Source organism: Phyllopteryx taeniolatus, chromosome 14 (genome assembly GCF_024500385.1).
Source record: "Phyllopteryx taeniolatus isolate TA_2022b chromosome 14, UOR_Ptae_1.2, whole genome shotgun sequence".
NCBI lineage: Eukaryota > Metazoa > Chordata > Actinopteri > Syngnathiformes > Syngnathidae > Phyllopteryx > Phyllopteryx taeniolatus.
In genome coordinates this window covers 15,374,741-15,390,348 of record NC_084515.1, presented here as the reverse complement: position 1 = coordinate 15,390,348, position 15,608 = coordinate 15,374,741, and the positions used below count along the sequence as shown (strand labels likewise).

At 42.6% G+C, this 15,608-nt stretch overlaps 1 protein-coding gene across 7 annotated transcripts in view; it reads left to right on the top strand.

The window, feature by feature from the left end:
- The window catches only part of LOC133488857 (adhesion G protein-coupled receptor L2-like), a 118,017-nt gene that overhangs the window by 21,301 nt on the left and 81,108 nt on the right, over nt 1-15,608 (top strand). For all 7 annotated transcript variants that reach the window (XM_061797307.1, XM_061797305.1, XM_061797308.1 and 4 more), the window contains exon 2: nt 7,941-8,136. In XM_061797307.1, coding sequence (XP_061653291.1) covers nt 8,061-8,136 — 76 coding nt within the window. In that variant the 5' untranslated portion in view covers nt 7,941-8,060. The remainder of the gene's footprint in view (nt 1-7,940; nt 8,137-15,608) is intronic.

Genomic DNA, 15,608 nt, shown 5'->3' with positions numbered 1-15,608 from the left:
TTTTTGCAATATTCATATATTCATATTCATTTTCTGCCAACATTTGAACATTTTTACCGGTGAATGTTTTTGGCCACATTTTTTAGCGATATTTATGTCGAACATTTTTCTTGATTTTTAAAAAAAATGTTTGCTCAAAATTTCTTTTGACATTTTTTCTGTCCCAATTTAAGTAAAATTTTGGGTCAACATTTTTTGCTGACAATTTTTGGTGGCCCATATTTGTTTATGCATTTTCATATTAAATGATATTATATACCGACTTGTATACTTTTTCTCTCCCCTAAATAATAATGTTGCTAAGTTACTAGTAACGTCAAGTGAAACTGGATGGCAATAACTTGAGGCAGACTGGGCGTAACTAATAAAATGCATACAGTGGCTCTCCAGAACATACACATTATGTAGCGACCACATGCCAGTTGTTAAAGAGTCTCCACATAACATTAGATCATCTTTAATACTGTGCAGGGAACTCTTTACACACCTCGGTGGTTGCTGCTGTTTTGGTTCGCAACAAAGTTCAAATGGGTTCAGCAGTTAACTGTAAGACCTTTGTAAGACCCTCAGAGGTCTTCGACAGTCCAACCAAAAGTCCAAAAGGCATTCGTCATTGCAGAAGTCAGCTGCGTTCGTTTTGTTTTATTGTTCCAATGCGAGCAACCCTACACCGTCATTTACAACATTTCCTGTTGCTCCAGCCCCTCCCTTGTATATACTGCATATCTTAGCAGCTGCAATGAGGAAATGCAAACTGACTTATGTTTCTGGAAAGTTCTCTACGTTGCTGGTGGAGACGAGGAAATGAAAACCGCATCCCCGGCAGGGGCCTGACAGTCGCAACATCACAAAGGAGTGTCTTGGGAAGAAATCTATCCAGGGGCTGTTTTGTCTTTGTCACAATTTTGGGTGACAATGTTTTCACCCAAAATTGTGACAAAGATGGATGACAGATGACATCTATCATCCATCGCTCCCATGCCATTTTTGGTGAACATTTTTTTTTTTTGTCAAAATATTTTGTTCACTAAATTGACTTGACCTGTGAATTTTTGTTTTGCTATTTTTTGGTGATGTATTTTCTTTCTTTTTTTGTTTTTTTTTGGGAGGGGTGTATAAAAAAAGATAGTGACCCTTTTTTCTTCTCAATTGTTTGGTGACTTTTTGTTCACAATTTCTCACAATTTAGGGGACAATTCTTTGTAAACGAAGTGATGAAATGTTTTTGGGGACATTTTGCTCAAAGTTCTGGCTACCTTCATTTTGACAGTTGTTCACAATTTTCAGTGATATTTTTAGCGTCCATTTTGGTGACTTTTTTGTTGACAATATTTCCCAATTTTGTAGACATTTTTTTTAGTGACAGTGTTTTGTTCACAAGTTCTAGAGAACGTTTTTAGCCAAATTTTTTTTTTTAGAATATAAATAAAAACTGGCGAAGACTGCATATCTGCACATAATATAAGAAAGAGTCAGCGCCATTCAGTTTTGTTTTTGTTTTATTGTTCTAATATGAGCAACCCTATCCTGACATTTCCAACTGTGACTCCGCCCTCGTAACATATATCTTATCAGGCGTGATGAGGAAATGGAAACTGATGCTTGATGTTTCTGGCAAGTTGTCTGATGGAGACGGGGAAATGACACCGCATCCCCACGGGGCTTGGAAGCTTCGTCCTGAGATGACAAAGAAGTGTCTCGGGAGCGTCAGGAAAAGTATCCAGAGGGTTTTCATCAACCGTTTTCTAATGTTCCATTTCACATGTGTTGCATGTAGGGCATGGGGGTGGGGCAGAATGTTAAATTAGTAGTTATTCAAAGAGTTGAGGACGAATCACTTGGCTGGAAGCACATCTCTATTTCAACTGGTTCGAGCGCGACACTTGGACTTGCACATTAGTTTTGGGCTTGGTCCCATTTGATTATGTATGTGTGGGCTCTTTATCTCCCCCCTTCTTGGTGCTGACAATTGAAAATGAATTAACATTCCCCAGGCTTTATTTTGGTCTCCTCTAAGCCTTTGGAGAAAACTTGGAGGCCAACCCAAGGGGGGGTCAGGCCGTACTCACAGGCTGTCAATCCTCCTCGGCGACCCTTCCGCCTCTTTTCTTTCTGCACCTTCCCACCTCCATTCTTCTGCATTCCCTCTTCCACCGCCAACCCACCCCCCCTCTCTCTTTCACCGGACGCCTCTCCAGCTCGAGTGAGGCCAAGCTTTGTCTCTCACGTTAAGACATACAGGGACGTCTCCCCAGTTCGTGCAGTCGTTTTAATTATCTTTTAAATGCCCGTCGTTCCTCTTTTTAAACTCTCATCTTATTATTTCTATCAGGTGGACATGAAAAATTCCCCACAGGCTGCAACTTTACCCATATATCTCCCGCGATGATGGATCTCTCTCCTTGGATTACGACTGGAGACAAAAGGAAAACAGATGTCGGGAATATTTGCGTATCATTACTCATTTTGTTGGTAGGCTTTTTAAATTTTTTTTGGGTAGTGTCATTTTCAGACAAATATACTGCTAATTGAAATATCAAGGGGCTCTATACAGTACAGTATGTACCTCTTTATTCAGGGAACAGATGAAAAGGAAGAACTTTTTTTCCCATCGGTTATGTTATTGAGTTCATTGGAGTGAGGAAGAAAGCAGTGACAGTTACTCATAAATCTGTTTTGTTTATATATTTATAACTTCCGCTGTCCGGATAGCAATTAGCAACAATATGGAGCTTCGGAGTCATATTGATGAGACCCTTGTTTGTAATAAGGGGATTAGCATTTGCTATTCATCACGGTCATGGCAACCCCAAAATGCCTTCTGTAGTGATTTATAGCTTAGATGGACCAGCCAGGACACCTCTCAAACTGTGTTAGCTAGGATGTTGATTGTGTGGAAAATATTGATGGATTAATCGCATCTTGAAACAGTTGAGACTGACTGAAGTGCACTACTCTTTTTTTGGTCAGAATTTTCTGTGCCAATTCTGTGGGTAAAAAATGTAAATTGCTATTTCTGGTGGCATTTTTGCTCACTATATTGTTGTGCTATTTTTGGGGTCACAGTCTTTGGTGATACCTTTCGGTTGCAGTTTTTTTTGTGACAATTTATGGTGATATACAGCATTTTGATGACCAATTTTGGATGACTTTTTTGGCCTCAACTTGTGATATATTTTGGTCACAATTTGACAGTGCCAATTTAATGTGCCAGTTTTTTTGGTTACATTTATCTTGATGTTTTTTTTTTTTTTTTTTTGCTGACATTTTATTGCCACAGTTTTTCATTACTATTTATTCATCAATTTTTGGGGGGATTTCAGTAACATAGGTAACATTGCTACAAATCGTATATTAAAAAGCTTTTTGCTAAAAACTGGCTTCACTTGTGTCCTCTTTCTGCTTGTTGAACGTAGACGTGCCAGGACATCTCTCATACTGCGGTAGCTGCATTGAACGTTTATTTTAAGATACAGTGTAACACAGCCTAGTTTTATTAGCAATCAGCATATACATGCATTAGCTTAGCTTCATAAGCTTCTTACCTCTCGCTTCTCTTGTGCTGTGTTAGCACTAGTGTTGTTGTTAACAGTTCAGAGCAGTATTTGTACAAACTTTGCCATGAACCAAAATATGTTGTTTTAAGATTTAACACAAACTAGTTCTGTTAGCATTTCGAATGTACATACATTAGCTTATATTCCTTAGCTTCTTACCACAAATTTCTTTTGTGTGGCATTAGCACGTCATTGTTGCTATCATTACTAGCCAGAAATGTCTGCAGTGTTTTTACAAACTTAATAACTTTTATTTTTTAGCTATAACACAGATTAGTTTTGTAGAATTTAACCTGTTCATTTATAAGCCTGTCATGTTTGGCTCACTTCCATTTCCTTAACCTTTTAAGTGAGCTTAGCTTGTCAACACGCTTTGCCGACTCATATTTCCGGCACGAATTAAATGTTTTTAGCTGTAGGGTGAGCATGGCGGCTACCAGTCTATTCTCAATTATTCCTTACTCTTATGCTTTAAATAACAATAATAATAACAACATTTTATGCTTGAGAAGCTTTGACCCCCACCCTTCTCACAACGCCCCCCCCCCCCCCCCTATCTGTTGTGAAATTATGTCGCATCTGTCAGTACTTGTGCATCTTGATGTTAATCACCTAATCCCTTTTTCCTTAAATCCTGATAAAATCCCACCAAACAAAAAAAAGTATTTTTAGAAAGATGCGCTTTGGCCGGCTTAAGGGGGAAAGAAGACATGTTACTCAGCGGGGTGATGCCGTATGCGGGGGCTAATCGGGAGAAAAAGAACCCCGGGGTGGTGAGGGCAAGCCTACATTGGCTAGCTTTGCCCCCCTGGTGTCTGGAGGGGCTCCTGGCCTCAGCAGGCCAGAAGGGATGGGGCACGTCCCCTCGACAGCTTCCCATCTCCTCCTGTCAACCACCAGTAGACTTAGCACGTGGCTCCCAGGAGGGTTCCGAATCTTCGGAGTTAAACGGGCGTGTGCATATGTAGGAAGGATTGCATCTTGGGCGATTTGGTGCCCTGCCCGCTGCTGAACCGGTGGATTACCGGAAAGATTTGACTGTTGAGCAGCCAACTTGAATGGCAAATAGAACCATAACCACACGAGTCGAACTGATGCCTCTGCTGGGAGTCTGCCTCTCTGCCACGGGGGCATGATCAAAACAAAATATCAATAAATAAGCCCTTTGCGTCACGCTTGTATGGAGATCCAGCTGGCAGTTGCACACTGATCATGTATAGGATGACTTCAGTGGTGACCTAAAATGTGGTAATGTGAGGTTTTAGTGGCATATCTTTTGAGGTGCCAAAAATATTCAAGCGCTTTTGGCATTAAGGCGTGGATAATTATGATAGAAATGTGTGGTTGTAGACGACCACAGTGTATACCACCCAAGTTTTCTCATGCATTCTAATAGAAAAATAGATGAAAGCATGTTCTATTTCTGTTATTCATTGTACGTATATACAGGAAGTCCTCGATTTACGAACGAGTTCCGTTCCTACGCTAGCGACGTAACCCGAATTTCCGCGTAAGTCGGATTTCACCATTAAAGTCTAAATTTACATCGAAATACTTCTGTTACGGGTATTGTGCCACGTGAAGCTCGGTGTGTGTGGGCGTGTGCGTCGATGTGTGAGTGAGGCGTCGTCCGGTGGGACTGTGAAGAAGGAAGGAGTGTGCGCAGGTGCGAGTGTGTCCAGTGGCAAGTGTAGTGACGGCGACCGGGGAAGAGTAGCGATTAGCGGAGGACCCGTTGACGTTGAATGTGCAGAGGAGCTAATAAAGCCATTAAAGCAGCAAATCGGTGCTTCGTGCCTTTATTGTTGCCGCCACCCAGCTCAGCTGTGCAACGAGAGAAGGGCGTTAACCCCGAGGAGGACAATCTCGGCCCTGGAGAAGGCGTCTCCCCTGCGTCTCCCGACTACGGTCAGGTGACCGTAGCAGGAAAGGTTAACACTTCGTATAAAGAAACTAAAATACATTAAAATAAAAAAATAAGATGCTGTACTTACCATTACTGCTGAGAGTATGAAAAAAGGAGGGCGAAAAAGGCAAAGATACTCCTGGCGCACAAACACAGACAAGCACTATGCACTAGCTAAGCAGAAACACTATAGTGATGGGGACAAAATGGCGGACGAGGCACGGGCGTCGTAAAGTCGAAACTCGAGGACTTCCTGTTTACTATATATACTCAGTAAAAGTATATATATATATTGAGTAAAAAATATATATACTGTATTTAACTCATTCATATTTTGTGTAGTAACATCAGAGCTGCAAGTTTATGTTGATTATGATAGAAACAGAAATAAAACTTGTCTGCTGCAAGACAAAAAAACATTACATGGTCTTCTCTTTATATATATATATATATATATATATATATATATATTACCAGTGTTGGCATAAACCATAAATAAACATACAGACAATTTCTTTTTTCAAAGAAACAGATGGTTGTATGCGGCCGCAATGTGTCCCCCCTGAGTTTTCGCATTGATTTCAATACACAAGTGGATGAAAGCTGATTTTGTTTTTCTGTTGTATATTATTTAAAATATTTGTATTATGTGTTTATTTGAGTGCAGTATAGTGGGGTTGTTGGCAAATTACAGTTTAGTCAAGCCTTCAATTCTCTCATAGATCATTTTTCAGACATGTTGACTTCTCAAGTACTATTACTAACAAGAGTCGGCGCGAGGCAAACGCTAACCAAAGGGCCGCTTGGGGCCCCAAGACACAGACTTGTCGACTAGTCGATTTCGCTACTCCACAATGACTGTTAAAATGTAGCGTTTTTGCTTGAGGAGAAGATGAAGCTGCTTACAGCAACAGATGAGTGCACTGAATGAAATTAGTCCATCACCTTAATTGATTTAAATTGTCTTCTATTTCAGAAAGCACAGCTTTGGTAATTGAGAGTGAACCAGGAAAGGGGGGAAAAAGCCAGGCTCGAAGAGAGATTTTGAACAACTCTGTGGCCATTACAGTGAAAGTGGAAGGAAAGCGGGGAATTTTTCCAGTGCACATAAAGAGATCTTAGATCATTGACAAATGCTGTAAATTCCTACCATGCTGAACCCGCTGCTGTGGTGGGCCCAGAACCTGGAAAGGTTTTCTTGTTTGGCCAAGTTGTGAAAACGGTTAACCCAGGTGTTCCAGTGGAAAGCACACCGAGTGAAAGCGCGACAGCTTGGGATGGGAGTGTTTATAAATACATGTGTGTCGCAAATTAAGTACCATTTTGACTTAAGTTGTACAGCTTTAAATTTATTCAGACGGATGACTAGACATCCAATGGAATATCCAGGTAGTAAAGAAACAATCATGAAGGTTGATGGGGGTCGAGCGCATTCACAAGCCTTGTGTCTTTGCACAGTGACAGCTACAATGTGGCCTGTTGTGTCGGATGGCAACCACATGGGAATAAACAAAACACAATATGTAAATGAATTTCTGTATTCCTGCTAGCGGATATGTACGTGCTTATATATGTGAAGTCAGTGTGTGGCATTTGACTGCTGCTTGCTGTTTGACTCCAGTAAGCAGTTTATCTGTCTGCTGTGTTAGCTTGTGCAGGCTGCAACCTTTTACCGTTTCTGCAGACATAGCGCTGGTACCCAAACCCCCCCCAACACACACACACACACACACACACCACCCTCGATAAGGAAGAAGACAGAACGTAAGCTCACAATGCAGTCGTGTCTGCGTTGCCTGAGCGACAGCCGTGTTCCCCCCCCCCCCTATTTTCCCTCTCTGTGTGGAGGCGAAGGAAAAGTAGAACAGGGGACGAGTTGGAGAATGAAGCATTCATTAGTGACACATTGGCGAGTGTCAAATAAGTACCAAGAACACCATTTACTTTGTCTTAATGCTTGGGCCCTTACAGGTGTGAAAGGGGAAAAAAAGTGTTCACATTTGCTGTTCAACTTAATTTCTCAGTCTTTTACTCAGCCACAAGCGGGTATGGGGTAGACGTTGGGAGGGTGAGGCAAATGCGCTGTGCGAATGCTGCAAGCCGAGCAGCACAGTGAATGAATCGTAATTTCCCCCCCCAACGAGTGTTAGTACGTCAGTAGATAATATTGCTAGGATGAGCCTGCATACCGAAAAACATAAATCCCAACTTTGAAGATCTCTAAAAGCACTGCAGCTGAGCGTGCGTGCGACAGCGGACAGCTGAGCAGACGTAACACCATTAAGCGGCATCAAGTGTGCAAATGTTAAATCCAGATCAGTGTTCTGCGATTAATGTGGACAAGGCCCGCACATTACAGTAAAGCCCGATGCAACATGACACTGCATGCGTTGTAAATCCACAGCTGGAATAATAATTATGACATCATTGCCCAATTTGCTCCATTTTAAGGCAATCTTTTGTGTCTATTTCTGCAGATGCGAAGATGACTGGTGATGCTTTGCAGAGAACCACCGGTCGTTGACTTTGTTCCAGCTTCCTGATCTCACCTCCGAAAAAAACAGATTTTCTTGGACGGCTCACCTAACAGGGGTACAATGGCCTCTTCCCCGTGGAGGTGTCCGGCCTTTTCCTGCCTGCTGCTCCTTCTCTGCTCTTGCCACTGTTCACAAGGTGAGTTGCAATGGAGTTGTGTGGCATTAATGAGATTCCGGCCAACCTTTCAAAAAGCGCTCTTTTGTTCAGCTGAAGGAATGCGCTGAATTTATTAGGCTGATTTGTAGCGGTTGTACAAAAAAATGGACTGAAGAGCTGTACAGCAGCAAGGTTGCGTTTGAGTTCTACTTCAGTGCTTTCAGCCTTGGAGATGAAAAAATGTATTTCGAGCGCTTTGCATTGAACTCATTAAAGGAGAGATATGCAAGACTTACAGCACAATTTACACTTTTGTTACCATGACTACCGGGGGCGTAGCTAGCGGGTTACGACGAGGTGAGTTAGCACCCGTAAAAGCTTCCTTTATATTTTTCATTGTATTTTCGCACATGGAGGTGGCACTTCGTCACCAAGCAGCTGAGTTAATCCACAGGGGGTTCTCTGTTTACGACAAGCCACAAGGTTTTGACTGAGATTGGACCGATCTGCAATGTCAGAATCAGATTCATCTTTATTTGCCAAGTATGTCCACAAAACACAAGGAATTTGTCTACGCTCTAGTACGACAACAGACAGTCAGTTGACAGAGAACACTTTGGAGACAAAAAAACAGTCACTGAGCAATAAAGGGTTAATAGTTATCTGGTAATCCCGGTACATAGTTTATTTTATTTTATTTCTTTTGACAATTGTGCAAAAGATGCAGAGTCCTCTAGCACTTAGAGTATAAAGAGGCCTTTATAATTTGCACAGCGGTGTAAGAATTGGTCTTTATGCTGCACAAGAAGGCACAATAATAATTTTTTATTGTTTAACATTTTTAGCATTGAAGTGTTTTTCATACAAATATTTACTGTAATTATGACTTTACCACTGCTTTATTGTAGGTTAGTGATTATGGGACGTTCAGATTTATAAAGTTGCCACTCTAAGAAAAGGACTTATAAATTAACTTGACTTGCATCAATTAATGTAGCGGATCTGTGCATGTGGCTCATGCAGTGGATACAGTGGCGACACAAACACCCCGTACCCCCACATTGACTGTTTGGTTGAGTATTTGAGTATTTGGTGCTTATCAGAAACTAACACTGTTAGCTAACGATCATCCCTTTTGGCTTTTACATTAGGCCGGTCGTCACTTAAAAATGCCGGATCTTCGCCCAGTCTAGCTGCCAAATCGGGGGGTGGGGGGTTATTATGTAAATTAATCCCACTGTTATAGCACAATCAGCCCGATCACAGACACGTTTTCATTTTCAGAAATTGGTAAATTTGATGGTTGGGCAGGCATACAGACACACAACTGTTTGTATACAAACAATCAAAAAGACAATTTGCTATAATATGCCCATTGACAGTTTTACTGATGCATGCTTCCAATGTCAACTCTTACCACCCTAAAGGTTCACACGAGCCCCCTTTATCATCTTCATAAGAGATTGTCATTGTTCTTTGAGAAGCTGAACTCCCTGAGGAATCACTTATTTTACTGACGCCCAATGAAATTCCATGCAGCATGTATACCTGTCACCCTTGATTCTGTGACAGAGCGGTGAAAGGAACGCCTCCGTGTTTTTAATTGTCCTCGGCGACATTCAAAGCCTACGTTTCTGCCTGCTTGCTTCACTTTTGATGGCTGCGTTTGGCTGCAATTACAAGGATTGTCATAAAAAACTCCCGTCTGCTACATGCCCATCAAAACCACCGACGCTGCTGCTAGGGCTGGTTGACGACGATCATTACACTTCCCCCACCTCTTTGTTCCCATTGTACCGACAACAAAGTAAGCCAAAATCACATACTTGTGTGCCGAGCATTGATTGCAGGTTATATAGTGTCTCTTTTTGGGGATGCTTGCTTTTCCATTTGATTTCTGTCATTGCCTTTTTTGTTCTCCATTAGATTTATCTCTGGATGCGATGATAAAACAGCTGCGACGGAGCAGGCGATCCAAGCATTCTTTCAGTGATTTGTGGATTTATTGACAGCAATATGTATTAGAAATACCGAGACGGCGCTTAAAGAAGTCACGTCAGCTTTTGGCTTCAAGGTTGAGTCGAGGAGACCTGGAGAAACGCTTAAAAAGACAAAATAGCGCTTTGGTATGCAAATATACCAGGTTTTGGGTTACGTCTGAAGAATGCATCTTAACCATTCGTTGAAAGAGAACGTGCGTGTGGATTTGAAAACAATATCAAAATCTATCTGCTTTCCACTGACCTCCAGCTGGTCGTACCCTCCGATTCCCATGCGGAGCTGCTTCGACCAGAGCCCCTTCAGTGTTTGCTAATGATCTCTTGGCCCTTGAAAGCGAAGACGATAATCAGCTTTTCAGCCAAAACAAAGCTCACACACATCACTGGTACTACTCTCTTTGACAAGCAGGAGACTGGAGGCTAGTAGGAACTCACGTTTGCACACACTCTTTCATTAGCTTCGGATTGCTGACTCTAATCTAACTTGTGTTTTGTATGGACAGCAATTGCTTTCAACTCAACAGGGCGGCAGAAATGAGCGTCAGCTTCTCACCCCTGTCCTGACATTGTGGAAAATCATCTGTACACAGGTGTCGTCCTGGCTCAAGCCGCTTTCACACTGGCTTAATGGCCGTGTCAAAAGTGCTCCCACACCCAGCCGTTGCGGGTTGGCACATTCTGGTAATTACAATTGCTTTCAACACAAAGTGGCGTGAGCAGTGTGTCTCTTAAACACTCCGGTTTAAGTGGGGTGCACATACCGATTTTTCAAATGATGAGAAACAAAGAATCATGTAGCCGCTTACTGTTTTGATAATTTGTGATGACCAACACAGCACACCACCCACATACTGTAATCATATCTGTCATAGTACTAAGTTTGAGGTCCGTGTCTGAGTCCGTGAGAAGCAGCACAGTACCACAGGGCATTCCAGACTGCTGAAGAAGAAAGACTGGTAGAAAAAACACAACATTGGCTAACTGTTAGCTTAACTAGGTTGCACTTGGAATCTCTTGCACTTTCCATTTTTATTTTTATAGTGGTGAATGACTTGGAAGACTCGTTATGCAAAACACTCAACACAACCAATGAATTTCAGGTGACTCCTAATTGGTGATTGTTCCGTTTCACTTCACAATCAAACTCAGATGTTTACCAGACACAAGGATTTGCAAAGGTAAATATAGAACATATCAAACATTCACGATTGTTGGCCTCCACCGTTGTCAGAGTACATTGGGAAGGAAAAATCCCTCTGAACACAACCCCCACAAAAGAGGGTAATCGCTTAAGATAATCTTTTTGAAACATAAAAATTGGTTCATTGCTGACTTTGTTTGGAAGAGAGGAAAAATGCTCAATTTCAGGCCGATTATTTGTACGTGTGTAACCAACCCTCTTTTAGTGGCTTCAAGTTCTGACACTAACTCAAGTGGAAAATTGCCGGGTGGTCCCCACATTCCATGTCAGTTCCATTTATATAGAATCGTTTTCACTAAAAAAGGCGTCAAACTCTTTTTCTGGGGCCACTCATGTCCGTGCTAGTACAGCGTCTCAACAAACATTTGCTCTTTATTCCGCTGCTATGAGACACAATCAAACCGCTTGCTATTTAAACACCGGAGCCGACCAAGAATGTTGACTAAGACCACAGGAAGTAATCCCCCACTAAATCTGCCCTTTCTTTACTTGTAAGTCTCCGATTTCAGCTTTCATTGGTTTATAATGGGTATGTGGCACTTGTGGCTGCCGCCGCGCACTCTGTCTGGCTTCTTTCATCTGCAGACCCAAACAGACTTGATACCTGCGTGGCCTACTTTAGAGCGACGGAGTTGGCGTTTGGTACGCACCTTATATAATGAGACAAGGATGCGGCAGGCATCAAATAGAAATAATCTGCGTAGTACACAGGAATTTAAACAGACGTCTCCATAAAGTCACGGTCCTCCAAAGTCGTAAGCACTAAAGTATCTATACCTAACATTTAATAGACTCTCGTGGCTGTAATAAATGTGATGGAGCAAGGATGACGTCCATATATTTAGTACAAGAGGAGACTACTTTTATAGAAAATACAAGTGGTGATGATACGTTACGGTCAGAAGTCCACTAGATTTCTTGTTTTGTATGTTTTTGTATGTCATTGTAATCTTTTTGACATACAGTAGTTAAAAAAAGCACGATGTTGCAAAATGTACAAAACCGGTTTGCACAAAACTTTTTAAAGGGATGATGTTTCATTCAAATTTGGACCCTTTTGCACACTGGCTGTCATAGAAGGGTTTTTTCCTAGTGTTACTGCCAGAGCTGTAACAGAGGTGGGACAAAAACGGTGTCAAAGAGAATCTTGTAATAATCTAATTGTGGGATGCCGTCTGACTATAACCCTTTTACACTGTTTGTCAACGTAATACTCGAAGCAAGCCTTTTCCCGTGTTGCGGCTCTGTGTGAAAGCAGGGCCCGACATGAAGCATCTTTTGAGTGGCCACCATAGGCCAAGCTATGGTGGCCCTGTCAGAACTGTTACTGGCCCGTACATTCATGACATAATATGATTTGTCGGAAGGATTATTTTATATTTTGCGTCTGTCCTTCTCAGATGAGCTTGGCCCAGAGATAGTGGCCAGCAGCGTTTCTGGGTGTTGTTGATACATGGCTTTCTTTCACTTTGCATGGTAGAGTTTTAATTGCATTTGTAGCTATAGCAACAATCTGTATTAATTGACAATGGTTTTCTAAAGTGGCAATATCTAATACACAATGATGCTGGTTTTTAATGCATCAGTGCCCCCTCAGGGATCGAAGGTCACTGGCATTCAATGTTGATTTTTGGCCTTGCCGCTTCCGTGCAGAGATTTTTCCAGATTCTCTAACTCTTTTGATGATATCATGGACGGCAGATGATGAAATCCCTAAATTCCTTGCAATTGTACGTTGAGAAACGTTGTTCTTTAAATGTTGCACTATTTTCTCACACAGTTGTTCACGAAGTGGTGACCCTTTCCACATCCAACTGAGCGTTTCGGCGATGCTCCTTTTATACTCAATCATGACACTCACCTGTTTCCAATTAACCTCTGGAATGTTCCAAACAGGTGTGTTGTGAGCATTCCTCAACTTTCCTAGTCTTTTGTTGCCCCTGTCCACAGCTTTTTTGGAACGTGTTGCAGACATCAAATTCAAAATGAGAGAATATCCATTTTAATATATATTAATATTAGTATAACAAGACAATACTTGAGTTGTGGCGCATCTGAAGCTCGCTCAAACCTCAAATTTTATATGGCAAAAAAATGACCAAGTGACTGCTTGTAACTCTAAAAAAGAATACATTTGGCCACAAAGGTAAGGTACCACTGTATCTTTTTTTTGTTTGTTTCCATTATAGCAAGCAAGAGATTTTTTCTTTGCTTTTCTTCTGCTTTGTGCCTCCCACAGCTGACTCACTATTGCTTTCTGGCTTGTCACCAGCTCGCATACCAGCTTGCTGGTGTTTCTCCCCAAAAAAGGTGGCAAAGGTTAACAACACTTTTTTTTTTTATTATTAATTTTTTTGTGTCTCAAGCAGGGCCATGCATTGTGCTGATTGAAGAGCTTCCCGTGTGCCTCACTGCTATTTCCAGTCCTGGGCCTCCACTCAATGGGTGGTGATGGGGGGACTATTGTGCGCTAACTCCTCTCTGGCTCAGGGCCATGTGCAGCCAGTCTGTCGTCCATTGATATGCTTGGCTTGCCATTTTAGAATTCATATTGAGCGTCGCCGCCGCCGCCGCCGCCGCCGCTCCGTGGCGGGGCGATCATGAATTATCGGCCAAACCGTGGGAGAGTCACAGATGAGCGGTCAGTCTGTGTGCTGTGATACATCATGCAACTGGACGCTTTTCAAGTCATGAGACAAGGGGTTCATCATACATATTTAGCACCATGTTGAGACGTTTAATTATTATATTTGTGCCCTTCTTTATTTACCCATACGCTTTTGTCAGCCCGCCAGCCAACAGGCAGCAATAATAAGGAGCCATTTTAATAATAGCCGAGCGAGACGGAAAGTTTTGAATCAAAACACGACGGCGGATTGAAATGAGGCGGAGAAGCACGAATCTCCGCGATCTGTGTTTCACTCCGACTCCGAGAAAATGAAATACAACGCCATCCGCGATGGGGTCGGCCGACGTTTACGACAGCGATTTGTTTGCGTTCAACGAGGCGCAAACAGCAATCATATTTCATTCCAGAATGTAAAATCTAGCCTCTTTGCCCTAGACGTCTGCTTTTACAATGTTTACGCGATTTCCTGTTGTGAGGTCTTAATCTGTCAGGGTCAAAACTGCATTTTCTGACAGTTGGATTCCATTTTCTTCCCCTCTTAATCTCACCTAGCCCGTCTAGTAACAAGTAACAAACACCGAAGCAGATGCCTACTTCAATATTTTCCCCCTCTTAGAAGCTGCCTGCACTTGTTTTTCTCCCCTGGCAGCCTACCGTATTTTCACGACGATAAGGCGCTCTTAAAAGTCTTACATTTTCTCCAAAATGGGCGGGGCGCCTTATGTGTGCACAGAGTTCCAAAATCTGTAAATGTTGTTGCGTGACTTTGATGAGCGCTTCGCTTGACTGACTGGGAGCATTTCCTGCCGACACGCTGCTTATATAGAGGAAAGGCGGACGTGACTGAGGACAGCATGGCTGGATGGACGAGGAGAAAATGAGAGAGTGGCTGAGTGAGGTGTACGTAAAGAGACCGGATGGTTTTTTCCACGCGTCACCGTCGTCCCTGTTGATCTGTGACTCCATGCGCGCCCATCTCACAGCCGCTGCGAAAAACCAAGTGCAGCAAATGAACTCGGAGCTTGCCATCATTCCGGGAGCCTTGACGAAGGAACTCCAACCGCTGGACATCGGCGCAAACAGGGCGTTCAAAGTGAAGTTGTGAGCGGCGTGGGAGCGACGGATGACAGATGGCGAACACGGCTTTACTACGACTAGGAGGCAACGCCACCATATGTGAATGGATTGTGGATGCCTAGGCTAAGGTATCTGCTTTGACTGTTGTCCGAGCCTTCGCGAAAGCCGGCATCATTGCTGAACAGCCCCCCGGCGACGAGACTGACTCCGACAATGACGAGACGGAACATTGTTGGAAGTAGTGGTTTGCACGTCTGCCTTAGAGTTCTCGGGTTCGGGGTTTGAATCTTTGCTTCTGTCTGCTTGTTTGGAGTTTGCACGTTCTCCCCGCGCTTGTGTGGATTCTCTTCATGTACTTCGGCTTCCTTCCACATTGCCCAAAAAAAACATACATACGAGGTAAATTTATGACTTTAAATCCTCTAAAGGTGTGATTGTGAGTGTGAATGTGAGTGTGAATCTATTTGTGACCAAAAAATGGATAGCTGGATCAATGTATTTCTTTTAATATATTCCTGACTTCCTTCCACCTTCCCTGTCCTTTCTGGTCTTTGTGATGCAGCAGAAGATAGTGCCCCCTGAATTCCACCTAGCAACAGAAATC